General features: G+C 57.0%; 1 protein-coding gene across 1 annotated transcript; it reads left to right on the top strand.

Annotated features, from left to right (window-relative positions):
- LOC125626562 (keratin, type I cytoskeletal 42-like) lies at positions 1–5,780 on the top strand. Its single transcript, XM_048829650.2, has 9 exons — positions 1–60; positions 596–775; positions 1,517–1,599; positions 2,506–2,662; positions 3,162–3,323; positions 3,599–3,724; positions 3,965–4,185; positions 4,863–4,900; positions 5,554–5,780. The coding sequence occupies exons 1-9, from the start codon at positions 1–3 to the stop codon at positions 5,661–5,663; spliced, it is 1,137 nt and encodes a 378-aa protein (XP_048685607.1). The 3' UTR covers positions 5,664–5,780.
- The last annotated feature ends 14,042 nt before the right edge of the window (positions 5,781–19,822 follow it).

Raw genomic sequence — 19,822 nt, 5'->3', positions numbered from 1 at the left:
ATGAATGAGAAGGACACCATGCAGAACCTGAACGGCCGCCTGGCTGCCTACCTGGAGACGGTGAGTGAGCGCAATGCTGGCTGGGGCTGGAAGGCAGCCCCACACCTAACGCTGGGGGGCTGATGTGACAGCATGGCTCAGCAGGAGAGCAAGTAAAACCCAGCGGGCAGCAAAGCTCTCAGTAAGGGAACATCCATAGTGCGCGTGAATTCTTCCTGTTAATCCCGTTTGGTATGGTAGTAACTAGGGGCCCGTGGTGCTGGGGGCCGTACAAACACAGGGCAGCTGACACACGGATCAGTGGGTTGTCCAAGCCATGTGGGTGCAGAAATCTCTCTCGCTAGGCTGCCCATCACCATAGTCTCTAGGCTCCTAGAGCTTTATTTAGAGTCTGGCCTGAGGCCACTTTGAAACCCAGCCCGCAAATGTACAAACAAATCTGTTGTAAGCAAAGTATTTGCAGCCCAGCTCCCGCTGGGCTGTGCCCCCCTGGCTGCTGACGGTGGCACCGTCCTCCCCCTGAGGCAGTGAGACGGGTTCGGCTTTGTTACCAGAGTCCGTCGCAGGGAGAGCCCAGAATCCCAGGCCCTGACAGGTGAGGAGCCTTGTCCATCACCATCCACTTGGGTCTTCAATCCCCTGCCAGGTGCGATCTCTTGAGGAAGCCAATGGGCAGCTGGAACAGCAGATCCGGGAAGTCTATGCAAAGAGAGCGCTGGCTGGATGCCAGGACCTGAGTGGCTACTTCAACACCATTGCGGAGCTCAGATCAGAGGTACTGGGACTCCGAGTCCTTCCCCTAAGGGGGGAGACCTGGCATTGACTCCCCCTTTGCCTCCAGCAACTGCCCCGTGTTGTTACAGGGACTGGATTTCAGGGGCTGTCCTGTGTGGGCTTGGTGAGCCATCCTTTAAAGCACACAAGCCCTTATATTAGGAAGCTAATCTTCCCATTGTGACCCTGGTGTGGCTGGTGCAGAGATACCAGCCTGAGCCATGTTTGGTCTCAGCCAATAGCTCTGAGTGATGTGAACTGTTCCTGTTCTTCTCAGAGGGGTGTTGACCTGGAAGCCTAATAGTGGTAATTCAGTGGTCAGTAGCATTCACGATTTCTCTGCTGAAATAGGGACCAACATCTTGTACCAGTGTGAAAAATTAATGCAGCTCAGCCCTGGAAAGCAGCAGTGTTCGGATTGTCTGAATCCTTCCCTAACAGGCGTGTGTGGGTGTGTTGTGGGTGTGGGTGGGTCAGAGGGGTTGTGATGGCAGATGGTAACTTCTCTTCATTCTGATTCCCATCATGCTCATATTTCTACTTCAACTGCAAATGGATTTTAAGAGCCACTATTCTGAGATCTGCTGGAGCTGACAACCTGACCGGTGAAGTTTATACACCTGAGAGCTGGAGTATGGCACAGTCAACAGCAGGGCGTAGCCAACAGCCCACTGACCTGTCACTGACCTAGCCGGCTGTCATCCCGTAAAGCAATAGCAGCCCCCGTTCTCTCCTTCTGCAGATCCAGGCTGCGTCAACGAGCAATGCCCAGCTGATCCTGCAGATTGATAATGCCACGCTAGCTGCTGACGACTTCAGAGTGAAGTAAGGGATCTTCATGGGATACCCCTCCTCCTCGGCCTTTTTCTTTAAGGACCACATTTTCAAAGCAGCCTCTGAAATGGCCCCAGTGAAATTTGCAAGCACTTTCTCCGCAGGCATGAGACAGGCATTTGCGCATGCCAAAGAGGTGCACTGGAAGATGTTATTTATTTAGGGTTGCTACCCGTCCAGGTTTTGGCTTCTGTGTCCAGGGACCATTTAGGATTGCCAGGTTCCTGGTTTTTGACCGGAAAGTCTGGTCGAAAAGGGGACCTTGGCAACCCTAGATGGCACCAGAACCAAAAGCCCGGTTACCACGGGGCAGGGAGAGGAGCCAGGTTAGTAATCCACACTAATCCCTGCTCTGCTGGGGCTGCCAGGCTTCTTGAGATGTTCCAGCAAGTGACAGGGTGAGGGGTGGGGAGGAGCAAGCAATGGGGGCGGGACCTTGGGGGAGAAGGAGGTGGAGCCTCCAGGGAAGAGGTGGAGTGGGGGCGGGGCTTTGGGGGAGAGGCAGGGCAGAGGGTGGGGCCTTTAGAAAGGTGGCAACTCTATATTGATGATGATTTGTTGTGTGCTAGTGGTCTAGAGGCCTGACTGTGGGCGGAGGCCCCACGGTGCTAGGAGCTGTACATGTGCTCCCTGCCCCAAAGGGCTCACGATCACGACAGCTGCTTTGAAAACCCAGCTGAGGTGAATGTCTTCCTGGCTGCAGACGTCCATGCACTCCGCTCCGCCCCAGGGCGTCTGGGGGAGGCTCCAAGAGCAGGCGCTGTCGGGGTGTTAGCACTCCTAGGACAAACCTGGCTGGGTTTGCCTGCTCAGCCAGCAGGGTCCCAGCGGCTGTCCAGGACCCACGTAGCGGCGATTGGGTCGCTGAAATGCAGCGTCTTGTGCTTCTCCGTACAGGTTTGAGTCGGAGCTGGCCACCCGGCTGGGCGGGGAGAGCGACGTCGTCGGCTTGCGCAAGGTCCTGGACGAGCTGACCCTGAGCAGAGCCAGCCCACAGGAGGAGCTGGAAAGCCTGCAGGAGGAGCTGGCTCAACTCCAGAAGAACCACAGGGAGGTGCGGCCACCGCAAACCCCGATGGGATCTGCAAGGGCCAGACAGGGCCACTCAGGGGCCTAGTGATTTGGGGGCTTTAAAGCCCATGAAAGGGAGACTGACAAGCTGCGTGATTCAGTAACAATTCCCCTCACTCCCCACACCCAGCTCTGCAAACGCCCCTCAAATCCCGACCCGCAGCCCCTGTTAGCCCAGTCCTGGCCTCCTCCAACACCCAGCTCTGCAAACGCACCTCAGTCCCGATGCGCAGCCCCTTCTCCTGTTCCCGCCATGGGCCTCTCATGGACCAGCTTGGTCTGCCAGTCCTGCCACATGGGATGTTGCAACCATGACCTGGACAAACATCCTCTGGGGACTAACTCAGCTCCTTCCTTTCCCTTCCCCTGGCTAAGTCACCGCACCTTGGTTAGGATCCACTGTGCTGTCAGTTGCCCCCCCCCACCCCCTGCCCAGCCTCCTGCTCCTTCTCACAGGGGCTGGTTCCCGTTACATCCCGCAGGAAGCGGCTGCTCTCCAAGGCCGCCTGGGGGGCTCAGTCAGCGTGGAGGTGGATTCTGCTCCCGGTGTCGACTTGGTGAAAACCCTGGCAGAGATCCGGGACCAATACGAGGACGTCATTGAGAGGAACCGCAGAGAGGCTGCGGCCTGGCACAAGGAGCAGGTAGGGGCCTCTCAGCAACAAGCCACAAGACGTTCTGCGCCTTCCCTGTGGCGGATGGTTTGCTCTGCTACTGCTCATCTGTGGCACATGGTCATGTTCCTGCACCTCGCCGGAGGTTTGGTGGCAGGTGGCTGCCTTGACCCCAGGGTCACAGATCTCCATGGTCCAGGTGTCTCTCTCCATCCCATACCAGAGAGGATGCAAAATGTCCCCTGTGGCACCTGCCAAGCCATTGCTTGTGCCCCAGACCCCTGAGGCTCTTCTCTTTTGTGCAGTGTGAGACGGTCACGCAGGAGGTGGCCACCAGTGCGGAAGCTGTCCAGGGTGCCAGGACGAAGATCACGGAGCTCAGGCGCATAGTCCAGGGCCTGGAGATTGAGCTGCAGTCGCTCTGCAGCATGGTGGGTACACAGGCCTCTTGCCATCAAGGCTGGGGGTCAGAATGGCTGTAGAACGGAGCCAACAAATTCTAAAAATGTTCCTTTTGGGTCAGCCTGAGATACTCCCTCCCGCTCGCAATTGTTTGGCCGAACCAAAAAATTGGTTATTGGCCACGCTCTAATGAGCCAGCCAGGGCGTCGGTCCCCCGCATGCACCTGGGCCGGCATCTGCAGCTGGGCTCATCCCACCTTTGCTTTCAGAAAGAGGCTCTGGAGGGCATGCTGGCTGAGACCCAGGCTGGCTCCGGGGGCGACCTGGCACAGCTGCGGGGGCGCGTCGCTTGGAAGGAGGCCGAGCTGGCGCAGCTGAGAAGTGGCACCCAGCGCCAGGCTGAGGAGCACCAGCAGCTGCTGGATCTGAAGACCAGGCTGGAGATGGAAATTGCCACCTACCGGCGCCTCCTGGAGGGTGACGATGTCAGGTCGGGGATACGCAGCTCTTAGCTCCAGGGGCCTCAGGCTTGGGTGTGGGGAGACCCTCAGATGGGCAAATCCCTCCCGCTCTCTGTGCCTCAGTCTCCCCAGCTTTAAAATGGGGCTAGTGATACTGACCCTCCCCATGTCATGTTATTAAGGAGGGTGAGCTTGGCAAAATGCCTCTCTTAGAGCAGCCCCTAGTGGCCATGGATGTTCAAAATGGCAGCCTGGAACTTGAGGAGGAAACTGAAGAACCCATGAAAGGTGGGGAGGGGGCCAGGGAGCCCCAGAGAAGGGCCAGACCCAGACCACTAGGCCATGCTACCTCAATGCTGAGGACAGCCCCTGTGCAAGGGTCTCCCCTCTCCCTTCTGTTCTGGGAATTGGCCCCATTCCCTGTATCACCAGCAGCCATGAGATGGGATCACTGGTGTCTGGCTCAATGCCAGCAAGCGAGAGCAGGGCCCATATGCAGGTGCCTGGACCTTCCCTTTGCTGCAGAAAGGGGACGCTGCAGCATTTTGGGAGAATCACAAGGGATTTGGGGGCTGGAGGGACTGGCCCTGATCAGACTCCAGGCCCAGGGTCCCAAGGAGAGAGAGGCTGAGCCCAGGAGGGGCCTTTGGTGGCTTTGGGCGGCTGCTCCCTGGCTCAGCTGGGTGCCTGTCCTTTCTCTCTGCAGATCTGGCGCCAAGTCACCTGTGAGACAGACACCCCCAGGTGAGCGGAGCAGGGAGAACGGCGCCGGTCTCACTCCTGGGCAGTGTCCGAGGGGCTGTGCCCTCCCGGGGATCACCCCGCCCCTCCCCTCTCTTTATTCTGCCCGTTAAATACGGAGTTTGGTGCTGGCTGGGGTGGGGGGCTGGCTCTTGGGGACGCAGCCCCCTGGGTATCACAGAGCAGGCTCAGCCCAGCCACGGCCTCTCCTTCGCCTCTGGGGATGTGCCTCACATGTGACCTCTGGGGCAGCGGGGTGCCCGGGCTGTGTGGCCCAGTCACTCTCAGCCTCTCTGCAGGGGCTGCAATCAGAGGCCAGTGGGGGTGCTGGCTCTGGGGAGAGTTGCCCGCTGAGGGCAGGACCGAGCCTGTGGCCCGAACAGCCTGTGGGGGCGACACTGTTCAGTCACGGCTGACCTGGGCCAGACAGGAACCGGCGACCGACTCGGCGGCTGACTACACCAAGGTGGGCAGGGGTCACAGCATGGCACGTCCCTGCGCCCTTGGCAGTGGGGCTGGGTTTTCCCCACCGCTGCTGGGCGTTCACGGGGTGCCTGGCACCGTGTGTGCGGGTGGATGCGCCGATTCTCCGCCACACCCCACCCCTGTGGCACAGTTAATTCCCCAGCCCCACTCTCCTGTTTTCCTTCTCCCAGAGGCTGCTAACAGCTCCCCCACCTCCAGGAGGGTGAAGACTGCGATCGAGGAGCTCCTGGACGGCAGGGTGCTGTCTTCCCACACGGAGGAGGTGGAGCATCCCCTCTGAGGCATGCTGGGATTGGGGAGGAAAGGGGGATCCCTCCCCACCAATCAGTCCCCAGCTGCCCCAGCCCCACTGATTTCCTGCTTGGTTTTCTGTGGCTTTGGGTTCCAATAAAGCAAGTGGCACAGCGTGGGCTCAAGACGGGGCTGTTGTGTGGGGCTTTCTGGGGTGGGGCCTGAGGGAGACCCAGCAAAACTCATGGCATGTGTGAGCAAAGCCATGATTCCAACCCAGGGGGAGTGCATCGCCCCCAGCCCCCCGCACAGCCTCACCAGCCCCTCCACTCTGTGGACTCAGATCCATAGTGGACCATAAACACTGCCTGGCTTCGCAGCGTTGAACGGTGTGGTCCCAGCCCTGGAGGGTGGAGAGAGTTAATGCAGGGGACAGGCCCCCTTTAGTGGCTGGTGCCTTTTGGAGGCACTGGGCTCCCCTCTGGAGCTGCAGTCAGGGGGCAGCTAGTGATTAGCCTCCTTAAACCTGGTACAACTGCCCCCAAGGAGAAATCCCTTCCCTCTGGGTATGGCCGGGTCCTAGGAGAGAGAGACCGCAGTCCTGCCTGAAGGCACTAGGGGGCAGCAGTGACTAGTTCATCCCTCCCTCCCTGGACCATGAGGCTCTGAGCTCAGCCCCAGGGAGAGGATCTGGGTCCCTCGCTGGTGTCTCTGGGCCTGGAGCGGCTCCGCAGCAGCTCTGGGGCACGGTCCCTGCCCCTCGCCCTCTGTGGGAAGGTGGAGCTGGACAGTCAGCTGCTGCAAACAGTTTTCAGAAGCCCATGGGCCCTGGGTCCCCCAACTGTCTGAGATCTAGTCAGAGCAGGCTGGGAGAGGGAGCGTGTGACCTCAGGCGTGCTGTCGCAGCGTGGGCATGGGGCGCTCCCGGGGCACAAGCCCCAGTCACTGAAGGATGGGTCGGATTTAAACCCCCAGCCCCGTTTCCTTCCCATCTGCAAGGGCAGGGGGCGTTCAGAGTACAAGGACCAGCCCCTGTTCTGAAAACAACAACAAGGGAGAACGGATCCAACCCTGCCGTCCTGGCCAGGGCCTTCAGGCCTGGGAGCTAGACCGTAGGGGACAACCCTGCCTTGGCAGGGGCCAAACGGAGCTTTTCCATCCCTACCTGCCGTGGCTTGCCCATTCACTCACCCCAGGGCCCCCTTGGCGCCTGAGCAGTTTGTGGGGGTGGTGATGGGAGACAGCGGTGCCATTGGCCCGGCAGTTACACCCCAAATCCTGCCCGGGGGGTTGAGTCACATTTCCCTGGCACAGGTTTTTGCTCCGGCTAGAAGCCGTGACACCAAATACATGGGCTTTGTGTCCCAGGCATGGCCACTGGGTGTCAGCACAGACCAAGCCTTGGGCACAGCGACCCAAGTATGCTGCATGGAAGAGTCCAGCTCCAAGCACCCGCAGGTACATCCTGGGACGAGACAATCCGACCGTCACCTCTTTTCTGCCCCCCGGCCGGCCGGGCTCATTCCCCTCTGGTTGTTGCCAGGGCAGCGACAGCCAATGCAGGGGGCATGCAGGCACTTTGGGTCACTCACGTCAGCTGCACATTCAGCGGCAGCCCAAGTGCAGGCCGTGAACCCCTGGTTTGGTGTCACTCCCTGGTGGCTGCTGTCCCCCCACCCCCCTGCCTGTGGTGGAGCAGAGCTGCCAGGCAACACCCCCAGTCTGCACAAGACCTTTCTGAGGCTTGGAGTCAGGCCAGTGTCTGGGAAGCGCCTGGGGGCCCTGCGGGATGAAAGGGTCTCAGTACCTGTGAAATGTCTCGCGTGGGGCTGCAGCTACAGGGTCACCCAGGGAGGTTAATAACACAGGAGCTGGGCCCCAGTCACTCAGCTGGAAGGGCTCCTGTTAGGGCAGAAGGAAGAACGTCCGTTCGAAGGACAATGTCTCCAGCTGGACGATCCGAACGAGGCATTGGCTGACCCAGCATCACTGGGATTCCCCCGGCATGTGTCTCTGAGACAGCCTGCCTAGCAAGGAATGGCCCCAGGGAGTCTGGACAGCAGAGCAGTGAACGTCCAAAGAATTCAGCCCTTTCCTTGCCTTTCCATGAGCGGGGCCCGGCCGTATACGGGTTTCTCCATGCTCTGGAGTGTGCAAACCTCTTTTGTCCACAAGATGGCAGTGGAAGTGCTCTAATCAAGCCGGGGTCAGGTTCACCGACCCCACCGGCTCCATCCCCGCGAAACAGGCAGGGAGTTCCTCTCCAAAGCCGATGAGTGGAGGGAGACTCAGGAACACAATGTCTGGAGCTCTGGGAAGCTCTGGGCATTGCTGAGGTTAGGAAGGCAGCCTGGTCTAGTGGGGAGACCCATACCTATTCCTTGGACAAATCACCTGCCCTCCCTCCCTTTGGATTGCAAATTCTTAGGGGGCAGGGACTGGCTCTTGCTGGGTCTCTGCAGCACCCAGCGCAACAGGACCCAATCTCAGTTGTCTTTGTAGCTGTTACTGTAATGTAAATACCAGCTCCGGCGATTCCCCCTTTCCCTGGCATTTACTGATTCATCTTCAGACGCTCCCTGCCCCGTAGCTAGTCTGTGGCCCTGGGTTCTCTGCTCTCAGAACGGGGATTGGGTTGTGGTGCCGAAGTGTCAGTAGGGAGTCTGCACACAGCCCACCACGTGCCAGTGACTTGGGCCTATATGTGGCTGGGAGGCCGGAGCGGGCACGTGTGTTGTCAGAATCAGCACTGGCCCCAGCGAGGTCCGAGGGAGTGCGGCGAGGCTGCTGTAATGCACAGTGGAGGCAGACCTTGTCGTCTCCTGCCCTTGGCAGTGTTGCCAAGTGCTCTAAAGCAGAGATGGCAAGTGATGCAATCCCTGCACAGAGCTTGTTAAAGTCCTTCGGGGCCAGGCACCATCCAATCACACCGTGGCGTTAGTGTCCCCTCCCTTGGTGTGCGCCCGTTGGGTCCCTGTGCTGCTGGCATGTTCACAGGCCAAGTGTGAGTGTAACCACACGCCTCCTGGGCACCCAGGCCACTTAGAGAGAGTTAATGAATCTGCTCGACAGCCTTAGCTAAGAAACAGCTGGCTTTTAGCTCATGGAATATTCATGCACTAAGCTCCGAAGGCCCCAGGTTCGATTCCGCCCACCAATGACCGGGCTCTGTCGGTGTTACATGAGTGTCAGCCAGGGCCTCCAAGAGGATCCCACAGAAGAGTTATCAGCCCCCGCCCTGGGTCTGAACCCTGAGAGCCTCCTGGCACTAGCCTGGTGCGGCGGGGGCCAGAATTGAAGCTGCCCTGCAGCAGGAGAGGAGCTTTCAGGGCAGACCTTGCAGATTTCTCAGTGGCAGCCGGACGTGGTCAGGACTTGGGGGAAGAGGGCTGAGTCAGTGTGTGGGCTTTTCCCAAACAATCCCACCCCCTCAGGTGGTGCTGTTGGTTCATTCTGCCCAGCCACAAGTACTTGGTGGAGGACGGCAGGCAGGCGATGGGGTAAAATAGCAGCCCCAGGCTGAACGGGGCGTGGGGGCCCTGGAGCAGAGCTGGGAGGAGACGAGCAGGGTGAAGAACATCCTTCTGCCGAGAGGCGACATTGGGACCCTCCCATGGCTGAGCTCCTAGCATCGGGATTTCCCTGCCACGGGCCCCCTTGATGCTCAGGCATCTGCCCAGAGCCTCTCAGAGGGCAGTGAGATGACTGATGCCCGAGGTGTTTCCACGTGCAGCACAAAGCCGCCAGTGGCTCGGTCAGCAAACAAGGCCCTGACTTCCACATGGGGTAGCTCCCGGAGTCACCGCAGAGGGGCTGCTGCAGCCCGTGGTCTCTCCTGCCAGTGCACGAGCAGCCCCAGGCGACCCCGCAGGGGGCTGGTGTGTGCTGCTGGGACACATGAGGCTCTTCGAGTGCTTTCTCTTCCAAGCCCTCCAGCAGCCCCGCAGTAGCAGGTCCCTTGTGCTGGGGTGGCACAGCACAAACCTAGGAGCCAGGTGAGCAGGAACATCTCAGGGAGCAGCACACGTCCTGCCTGGGGTTCCCGAGTCCCGGCCAGTGGGCAGCATTTCCTGGGCCAGCATCAGCCCTGCGGACAACCCTGGAGAGTGTCTGTGCTCTGATAGAGCTGAGCTTCCCAGGAGGCAGGACCTGCCTCCCAGCTATCTGTGCCCAGCACTGGTGCCTGAAGGACAGGGCTATGGCTGCCATCAGCTGGTCCACAGAGCAGCAGATGAGCTGCCCGCCACGGCCGCCAAGGACTCTGCACGGCCGCGAGCCGCTGGCCATGTACCGCTGTGGCAAAGAGGGATGTTTCCTGCCAGAGCCAGGGCTGGTGGCAGCCCATTGTGGTGTTTATGGAGCTGTACGTTGACTGGACATTTACGGCCTTCCCGACACCCTCTGATAGGGTGTCTCATTGTGCAGCCCTGGGCTGGTCTCTGCTTACTGGGGAGTTACCCACAAACCTGAAGGCTCCCAGAGGCCAGGGCTTTCGGAGAGAGCCGGGCAGCGGGTGCTTCCTTTGCAGTCAGTGCTGTGCAGTTCAGTCGAAGTTGAGATTCGCCTGTTGCCTGGGCTCTGCCATCCGCTGGGGCAAGCTGGCTCTCTGCTGGGAGAGGGGTCAGAGCACAGGATTGGGGCCATACGTGCTCACAGGTTTCTGGGAGATCCTCTCAGATGGGAACAGGTCTCTCTGCAGGACCACACTGGATCTGAAGGCAGGCAGCATTTGTGGACCTGCCTGACATACCCGATCCATAGACCTGCCCAACAGTCGTGCATAACCATTGCACTGCATGGCCAGCCTCCCTTTCCTGCCTTGTTCTTTAAAAAACAGCAGCTATGCAGAGCATCACGGGAATAACACGTGGCCACTGCAGCTAGGTGGGGCCTCGCCTGGGACAGCAGCACCAGAGCGGTCTCAGTGGAGCGCTTGGAGGGTCCAGCCAGAAGCTGCATTTGGTGGGCTTCAAGGCATGATTTTTTACTCAGATGTTTGGCTTGGCAACAACAGGGTGACTGAGTAAGAGGTGCTCCCCGATAGCAGCAGAGGGGGAGGTTTTCCACCTGCACTTTTTGGGGGAGTATTGGATCTTTGTGTGTTTTCCATGTTGCCGAGGAGCCCAGATGTGAAGGTGAAGGGGGTGTGGAGGGAGGAAGGAACTAAAAGACAATCTGGGGAGAGCCCTGACTTTTGCATTTGGTCTTTATTGTAGAGCCAGCTGGACAGTCAGATCAAAGAAACCCTCCCACCACACTCTGTGCAACATTTACTGACTAGCCTGCACTCTTGACTCAGAGGTTTAGAGCAAGCCCTGCCCAGGGAGCTGGTAATTACCTGCACAGGAACTCACCGGCCGTCAGCAGCTGGGCTGCTCTTCCCCCCCACATAATGATCTGTTTCCACATGCCAGTGAGCCCATTGTTACTAGACAAGTCCTGCTTTGCTGGAACTATTCACAGATGCTGCAGCTATGATCCTATCTGTCTGGAAAGGCACCAGTCTCAGCAGCCGAGAAAAGGGGAGCTGTGAGACACTGATTTCTGTCCAAACCCTCCTTTCTCTCGAAATAAGAGAGAAAAAGCAGAGTTGATCAAATCATTAAAAGGAACAACCCGTGTCTCCGAGGTCCAAAAATAGACTTACAAATATTAGCTCTGCTTGGTTTGCGCATCTGAACCTCCGAGCGGGGAAGTGACGGCTAGCTGGAGTCAGAAATGTCCCAGCGGGCAGCTGGCCTTATCTTTTGTTTTGGGAGGAACGACGTGGCTCTAGCAAGTGACAGGAGGAGCGCGCTGGGGCTGTGCAATCACACAGCTCTGCAAGGCATCTCAGGGCAGCACCAGTCACAATTCCTGTGCTGCCCCCGACCAGCACACCCTAATCCAGGCCAGCAGCCCCTCTGCTCTCCCAGGCCTGGGCCCATACAGATCAGCCAATGCACTTCATCCCTGACCTGCAGCCTCCACTGCTGTCCAGCACCCCGCCCTCCCTCAGTGCTGGCCTCCGCCCCGCTGCTACTCCAGGCCTGGGCCCATTCACCACTCTGGCAATGCCCCTCAGTCCTGACCTGCAGCCCCTCCCCTTGAGCCAGTCCTCTCCTGGGCAGCGTGGTAATGAGGACAGAGCAGGAGAAGGATGAGACCCAAAAACCAGTCAGAGAACACTTCAATCTCTCTGGTCACTTGATTACAGACCTAAAAGAGGCAATATTACAATAAAAAAACTTCAAAAACAGTCTCCAACGAGAGACTGCTGAATTGGAATTAATTTGCAAACTGGACACCGTTAAATTAGGCTTGAATAAAGACTGGGAGTGGATATGTCATTACATAAAGTTTTGTCGTTACACAAAGTTGCAACCGATGAAGTGAGCTGTAGCTCACGAAAGCTTAGGCTCAAATAAATTTGTTAGTCTCTAAGGTGCCACAAGTACCCTTGGGTGATTTTCAGCTGCTGGAGCCTTTGTCTCTGTGCCGCTCCCTCTGGGCCACACTTGGGCTGTTACAGGGCTCTCACTCCTGGGATTCACATTTGCTGCAGACCTGGAATTGCTGGACTGAGACCTGAATGGACAATAACTCCCAATTCCCAGCTGGGATTGCAGTGCCGGCGGCCTCCATCTTCATGCTGCTTGAACGCCGTGCAGGGAATCAAACACCGAGGGAATGAGCCTTCGCACGGCAGCCCCTGCACTGGGGCTAATGTCAAAGGCATTTCAGCTGATGGGTCTCTGTCTGGGGGATTTCTAAGGCCCGTTTGACATAGATAGTGGCACTGGCTCCCCACTCATTTCAGGTCCAGGCCAAAATAGCCCTCCAGGGTTTAAAACCCTCCATGGCCCTGCCCAGCATGGATTGCTCTCATCCCTTTAGCACTGGCCTCTCCCTTGTCCCCCCATCCTGGCCCATCAGTGCATGTTCTCTCCTGTGCAGCTCCATGTTACTGGCTCTCCCTCTCTCTGCAAACCCCATTCCACACATGCCATCCCACCCTTCCCGGTGCTTCTGGAATTGTGCTGTGAGTGGGGCCCAGGTCTGAGGAGGTTCCTGGTCCCAGAAAGAAAAGGAGTACTTGTGGCACCTTAGAGACTAACCAATTTATTTGAGCATGAGCTTTCGTGTAGCTCACGAAAGCTCATGCTCAAATAAATTGGTTAGTCTCTAAGGTGCCACAAGTACTCCTTTTCTTTTTGCGAATACAGACTAACACGGCTATTACTCTGAAACCTGGTCCCAGAGTGAGCCTCACCCTCTGGGGTTAGTTAGCTCTGCTGTGTGGAGCTGAGTCATTGAGATCTGCTGTGGTCACTCGTACTTGATAGCACAGAGAGCGGGGCTCCCCTTGTCTCTGCAGGGTCTCTGTGGCCTGTAATCAGCTGGGAGAGCTAGTGTGAACAATACTAATGAAACACAGAGCCCGAGTCTCTGCTCACTGACACTGGTTCAAATCAGGGACAACTCCGCCGAAGCTGACGTAGCTGCCACTTTGCAATATCGGGGGAGTGAGAGGAGAAGAAGGGACATGCCTTGTACCCTGTTCGCCACCACAGGCGAGGGAGAAAGTCGGAAAAGACCCTGGCTCTGCTGCCCGGTCCTGCTCTGGGCCTCAATTCTTGGCTGGTTTCCTCCCTCTCCAGATTCAGGTTTCACTTACTAGGCAAAAAAACCACAGGGAGGAGCGCATGTCTCAATCTGCAGCGTCCCGCTGGCTCCTGCCCAGCTCCTGCATTCTCCCAGCCCCATCCCAGCCCCATGGCCAGGCTGCTCCCTGCCCACACACCCAGCCTCCCCCTTGGGGCCAAACACTGGCTACGCTCCAGCAGCTCCTTCCTGTGTACCTGGCAACGGGAGCAAAGCTTCCCACGGTGCACAAACACCCGACCCACCCTGAACGGGGACAACACCCAGACCGCAGAGAGATTTCCACTGCTCAGCACCAAGCAGAGACGTCACCTTCTACACCCAACTGATCCATTCTGAGATGGGCTGGGAGGAGGACGGGACATTCATTGGTTGGGACACACGGGGCCAGAGTCACTCTTGAGATCCCCCCGCTGACTTCAGGGAGGTGTCTCCAGGGTGACAGATTTGGCCTGGGGAGTTGGCTTTGCTCAGGTCTGATCCCTGACTTGCCCTCCATCGCAAAGCAGGATCCCTTCTTTTAAATGGCTGCTGCTTTAGGGGCCCAGGCTCTCTTTTACATCAGCCTCCCAGTGCAGCCAGGGACCAGAAAGTGCTTGATTTAAAGGCACTGACTCTGGGGTTCTGCTCAGGCAGCCGAGCCTGGGGCATTCTGCCCAGAAGGCCTTTCACCCTTCCCTTTTCCTTCTGGATTAGGCCCAAGGAGTTGTACATTGTTGGGGCATCCCAGCATGCACTGGGCTGCTGGTGTCACACCTGCCATGGAGCCCGGCTGCAGCATGGGGCTGGGTCCATGGGCAGCCAGGGGTGTGGCCATTGGGGTTTTGCGATAAAGTTCAGATGAGTATTTTAAGGTGTCAATTAATTTTTAACATTTGCTAAATTGTGCAAAATGGTAACATACGGCACCATTCTACTGCCCATGGGGCAGAGTCATGTACAGCAAGATGCATGCTGAGACACCTGCAGTAGAAAGCTTTGGGGGAGCTATGGTAAGGTATGCGCTGTGTGACCCATGGCTCTGTGGGGGTTGCTGGAGAATGTCTGGGAGCCATGCCCGGTGCCGGAGCAGTGCAGCTGGCATGCTCTCTGCTGCTCCCCACACAAACCCGCCTGTTCTTTGCCCACTGGCGGCAGGGCTGGGGATTTCCAGCTGTCCTGAGCGAGTGCATTAGAGCCTGTTCTCTGCCCGTCCTTCCAGGTGCACTGGTTGGCCTGTGAATGCATGAGCGCGTCCTTTGGTTTTTTATCCCTGCAAGTGACGCAGACTGGGCACCGTGACGGGCACACAGAGCAGCAGTGGCAGGGAAGCCTCTATTTTGGGGATTGAACTGTCTCGAGATGAACCAGATGTCTCTGATTCTGGTTACTGGAAAGAAGAGACTAGGGCACGTCCCTCCCCAACAGCCAGGCCTCATCGCAGGTAGAATGTGTACCCAGCCTTCTTCACACTGCCAGCAGCTTACACAATCAGCCACACTTGTTCAACCCACTGGGGCTGCAAAACCAAACAATGCTGCCAATGAGCAAAGGCTCCACGAGGGCCCCAGACATGATCCCACCAACCTCTCTCCCTTGGCTGCATGTGGCCCTTTACTGGCAACAGGAGATTTGCAAACACTTGTCTCTCTCAGTTCTTGACATGCCAGATCGGATGCATTTAACCCTTCTCGCGCCAGGCAATGGGATAGTCCAGCAGTCACTGCCAGCTCCTCTGGTAGTAGCTGAACCTGCTAGGAGATCCCAGCTCCCAGTGGCAAAGAATCAGGTCAAAAGTTGCTCTGGTTTGCTGAGATTTATTCAGTGAGATGCAGCTCTCCAGGCCGGCCAATCTCTGTAACCATGACATGTATCACAGTAGCACCTAGAGACTCTGAACCAAGATTGGGCCCCTTGTGCCGGGCGCAGCACAGACATATAGCAAGAGACAGTCCCTGCTGTAAGAATTTGCAATCTACACAGACGAAAGAGGGAGGAGAAACAGGGGAAGTGACAGGTCAGTGACAGAGCTGGGAACAGAACCCAGGAGTCCTGGCTGTCAGGCCAGTGCCCTAGCCACTGACCCTCATTGCCTCTCTATGAGGATGATGTTATGTGCTGCTTTCCTGTAATACAAATGCTGCTATGAGTGCACTGCTCAGATGGTCAACTGCAAATGTGTCCAGTGTTTTTATAAGCCTGGGGAGAAAGGAGTCTTTCTTGCCATCCCATGGGGGTGCTCACCGCAATAGGCAAGTGGCCCACGGGATGTGTCTGCCTTTTGTGCAACGACTGGCTAGGACCAGAGTGTTGTCTGTCTGTCCACTTCCTATGGGCTGATCCCCACTGGGCACATCTGACACTAGGTACCTGTCTTTGCTCTGGAGTCCCCAGTTCATGGCTCAGGCTCCTCTCAGCAATGGGATTCTCTTGAGATGCAGAGAAGTGGGGGCCTCTGAAATGCTGGTGATTTGGGAAGGGTCAGTTGGGTTGGATACGGGAAGGACTGGCCCAAACCTGCACCCACATCTTTGGAGAGGGGAAGCTTGGCTAATGTCTGCAAAATTCTTCCACAGTGCCCTCGGTCCAGCCTGGAGGCCAAGCACCATCCTGCCATGGGAAAGGCTGTTCTCCAGCCTGGGTCCCCTGCGGGAGGGTCAGTGAAACAGTGGAACTCCTGGGTGTTTCCTCGGTGGCGTCCCACTGCTTGTGAGCTGCCCCCCTTCCTCACGAAAGGTGGGTGCTGCTGGGCTGACATACTTGGGGCAAGAACGTTCTCGCCTTCCGAAATCTTTAGCTGCTGCTTTGAGGCCTCTCGTTTCCCCTTTGATCTGAGACAGATTCTGTTTGAATTGTGGTCTTTGTTTTATAAGCCGTCACTTGCCAAATCCCCTGTAGAGTTTGTCCCAGATTCACTCCTGAGCAGAAGCAAAGCTCATGTTGGACTCTCCTCGGCTCTGGGATTCCCCCTCCCCCTCTGTGAGGGGCTCCCAGTTGCCATGGCAGGGAAGAGACCCTCACGCTACGGTCGCTGCCCACTTGGGCTCTGTGCCCACTGCTGCTCCCAGCATGGAGCTCCAGGCCTGGTGCTTGGGTCAGACGGATTCATCCCCCAAGGAAGGCCAGTGGTTAAGGGATGAGGGTGTAAATTCCACATGCAGGGAGACTCCTCTTTTAGCTGATGCTTCTGTTTGCCTTTGCCTCTGCTGCTCCGCGCCTTGGTGTTAGTCACTGATTAGCCGGGAGGAGATGCGGCCAGCGCCCTGGAGAGCGTCCCTCTGTGGGCACTCCTTCCCCCAGGGCCAGCCCGCTCTCCCAGGCCTTGCCAAGCCGGGCGTGTCTTCGCGGCCTGCACGATTGGACCTGGCTGCTTGTGGCTCCCTCCCAAAGAGAAGCTGATTTTTTACCGTATAAGGAAACAAATTGCTGCTGGCTGCTTTGGAACGAGCCTCAGCTTGGAATGCACTGGCAAAGCCAGCTCTTTGCCACTGCCCGGACTGGGCCGCCACCACAGGCCCCTCTCTGTGCGCTGCGAAGGGCACAGGCTGAACTACAGGGACCGCTGGGTTTCTGCAAACCAAAGGGATTCAAATCGAAGTCACAGCCCTGCGGTATCTGACCTGACTGTGGGCTGCAAACTTAGCAGCGCCTCAACCGTGTCCAGCTGTCTGGCTGCGCCCTCTTCCGCTGTACGGCCCTGGGAAAGGTTTAAGCAGAGTAAGGGGCACGGCGGGAGGAAGAGGAAGCAGACGGAGCAAGGGTTTCTTTGGGGTTTGAGGCTGGAGCTGTCCCATGTTGCAAGACCCCACACCCAGTGCATGGCCTGTCCTGCAGGATCCCCCCTGCACCTCGTACATAGTTGGCCTGTGCTACAAGACCCCACCCTGCTCTCCCCATGGCCTGTGCTGCAGAATCCCCTGTCTTGACACATGGCCCCACTGCAAGGCCCCTGCCCTTCAGAGGTGGCTCAGCAGCGCAGAGCAGCCCTGTGCCCTGGAGCGCGGTGTGGCGCGGATAAGGCCATGGAAGGGCCGACAGCACAGAGCAAGGACACTCATTCTGTCAGTCTGGAGTATTGCCTCTTTTTCATGCCAGACCCTCCCTGTGCACCCCACAATGCTCTGGGAAACTCAAAGGTCCCACAGTTTAAAAGGACAAAGGTAAATACACTGTAATCAATTAACCCCTGGAATACACAAACAGGTTAACGATCTTCACACCAGGACCAGATGAAGAACACCACATGCAGTGACACTAGCTACCAAGGGACCCCAGGTCTGACGAGGCACTAGCTGGCCCCCCAGCTGGGATCAGGAAGAGATGTTCGTAACGGGACAGGATTCAGAATTAGGTGTATTATAGGGGGATGGAAAAAAGGGCTTCGTGCCTTCCAGGCTGTCTCTGGAGAGAGGCTGTCTCATTAGGTTGCCCGTCACTCTCTGCCAGTGCCCCACCTTGCGAAAGTTAAGTGTTCGCCAGGCTGTACTGATGGGGCAGCATTCAGGCATGTGCAGGACACAAGAGATTTTCTGCAGCTCTGATACAGGGGGGCTGCAACAATGTGTAAAGTGGGGGGCTGAGAGCCACTGAGCCAAACTGTAAACCCTGGATATGATGGAAACCACTGCAAGCCGGGGAGTGCGACAGCCCCCTTAGTTCCAGCACCTCTGCTCTTATATCGCCACGAGGAGGGTTACTTAGACGTCTGGAATCTGAGCCTGATGCCCATAGCAGGGCAGAATGCGAGACCTTTGCTGCAAAGGGAGAAGGGTGTGAAAAGCAGATGTGACAGGGTGTCCAAGACGCAGCCGGGTCCCAAATGGGATATTTACCAGTGGCAGCAGCTGCTCATTAATCCAAGTTCCTTGTGTGTGAACCCTCTGTCCACACAGGACAGCAACATACACCTCACTGGGGGTTGGGAATGGGATCTTCTCTAGGCCACCAGCAAGAATCCAGCAGGGGCTGGGAGAGGCTGACGCTCTTTGCTGGACTGTGTGAAATGACTTGGTGGGTTTCAGTCCAGTCGCTACTGCACGGATCCATGTCCCAGACTTGACACTAGCTGGTGCCCTTTGTTGGCGGTCTCAGAAGAGGGGCCCGGGGACTGAATGGCCCTTTTGTCCCTGGCGGGGGAGCTCTATGTTAGTGGGAAGTTTGCCCTGTGGCTGCCTGAGCTGGGCCTGCTCTGCCTGCAGGGCCAGGCACCATTCACTGGCGTTCAGTGTACTTAAAAATTAGATTAAATCAGCAAAAGAATAAACCAGACTGATGGCCTAGAGTCACTCCCGCAACGCCAGTCCCCTGCGCAGGTCTGGGGGGCAGCAGCTCCTGCCTGGTCAGCTTTTTGTGCCTCCGCACTTGATATCGACTATCCCCTGGCCCTGGCAAGCGTCTGCAGGAGAGGTGGGGCTGCAGTTTCGCTGCAGTGCTCCACACCCTTGGTTGGGAACAATGCAAAGTGGGGATTTTCCGGGAGCAGCTGCCAAGTCTGGGGTGAGTCACTGAGAAGCTGTCACAAGCAGGCATTGGGGCTTAGCAGAGGGCTGGCAGGTGAGACACACAGATGGCAAATGGCCCTACTTGCAGGGTCTTGGTCATTAATTAAATGCACTTGCTGAGGCTTGAATCACTTGGTGCTCCCAGAGGAACTTTCATGCAGAATCAGATTTCATCCCCTGGCCTGTTTCTCTGCACTTCCCTGCTGCCTTCTGCCCCTTTCTGAGCCTGCTGCTAAACCACAATTTTCAAAAGTAGGTGCCGAAAATCAGGCCACCTGTTTAGGTGCCTCTGTCAGGATTTAAGGGTGGGATTTTCAAAAGCAGCCAAGTGACCTAGGAGCCTGAGTCCCACTGAAAGTCAATGATGCTCCTAAGTCACTTGTGGCACCGTGAGCTGTAGCTCACGAAAGCTTATGCTCAAATAAATATGCTCTAAGGTGCCACAAGTCCTCCTTTTCTTTTTGCTAAGTCACTCGGGCACTTTTGAAAAATCCCACCCTTTAAATGCTTCTTTAGGCCCTGAAATAAGCTGCTGGCTGCTGTGCCCCTTGGGAATCAGGCTATTTATTTTGGTGCCTTATTCCCCGCTTTGAGCTTCTGGGGTGTAGTGCTGAAATGGGGACAACACAATTGTTTCCACGGCAGTGACATCACATGGGGCTGTCATGTGCAACACTATGACATCACTGTGGGGTCAAACAGGAAGGGGAGCAGGAGCAATTCTCCTAATCAGACACTAATTGTTACACCTGCACCTGTCCAGGGTTACGCCACTGAAGACAACAACATGACTGGATGTACCTGGCTCTAATTGCTGTGCAGCCCCAAAGAGGAGATGGAGGCAGGATTAAATCACATTTCAGTGGAAATCAGTCGGTTTTTCCTTCTTAGGAGCAGGTGTAAGGACGCCATGATTCTCCGCAGCACTGGGGAGCCCTAACCAGCACAAGAGAACTGGAGCAAGGAAGGCCGTTCTCAAGGTATTGCTAGCCCAGGCCAAACCGGAACGTATGGAGAATGCTCTTGAGATGGCCAAAGCTACACGGGGCAGATAAGCTTGGCAGAAACATCTGAGCTCCCTGGC

This window comes from Caretta caretta, chromosome 27, assembly GCF_965140235.1.
Source record: "Caretta caretta isolate rCarCar2 chromosome 27, rCarCar1.hap1, whole genome shotgun sequence".
Classification (NCBI taxonomy): domain Eukaryota; kingdom Metazoa; phylum Chordata; order Testudines; family Cheloniidae; genus Caretta; species Caretta caretta.
The sequence above is the reverse complement of the archived record's forward strand: the minus strand, read 5'-3'. Positions and strand labels throughout refer to the sequence as shown.

What these genes read in the sequence shown, in the direction of transcription:
- LOC125626562 (XM_048829650.2), top strand. Translation starts at nt 1, where the DNA reads ATGAATGAGAAGGACACCATGCAGAACCTGAACGGCCGCCTGGCTGCC. An exon ending in TTGCGGAGCTCAGATCAGAG is followed by an intron (nt 776 to 1,516) that starts GTACTGGGACTC and finishes CTCCTTCTGCAG; the next exon opens with ATCCAGGCTGCGTCAACGAG. An exon ending in TGCAGTCGCTCTGCAGCATG is followed by an intron (nt 3,725 to 3,964) that starts GTGGGTACACAG and finishes CTTTGCTTTCAG; the next exon opens with AAAGAGGCTCTGGAGGGCAT.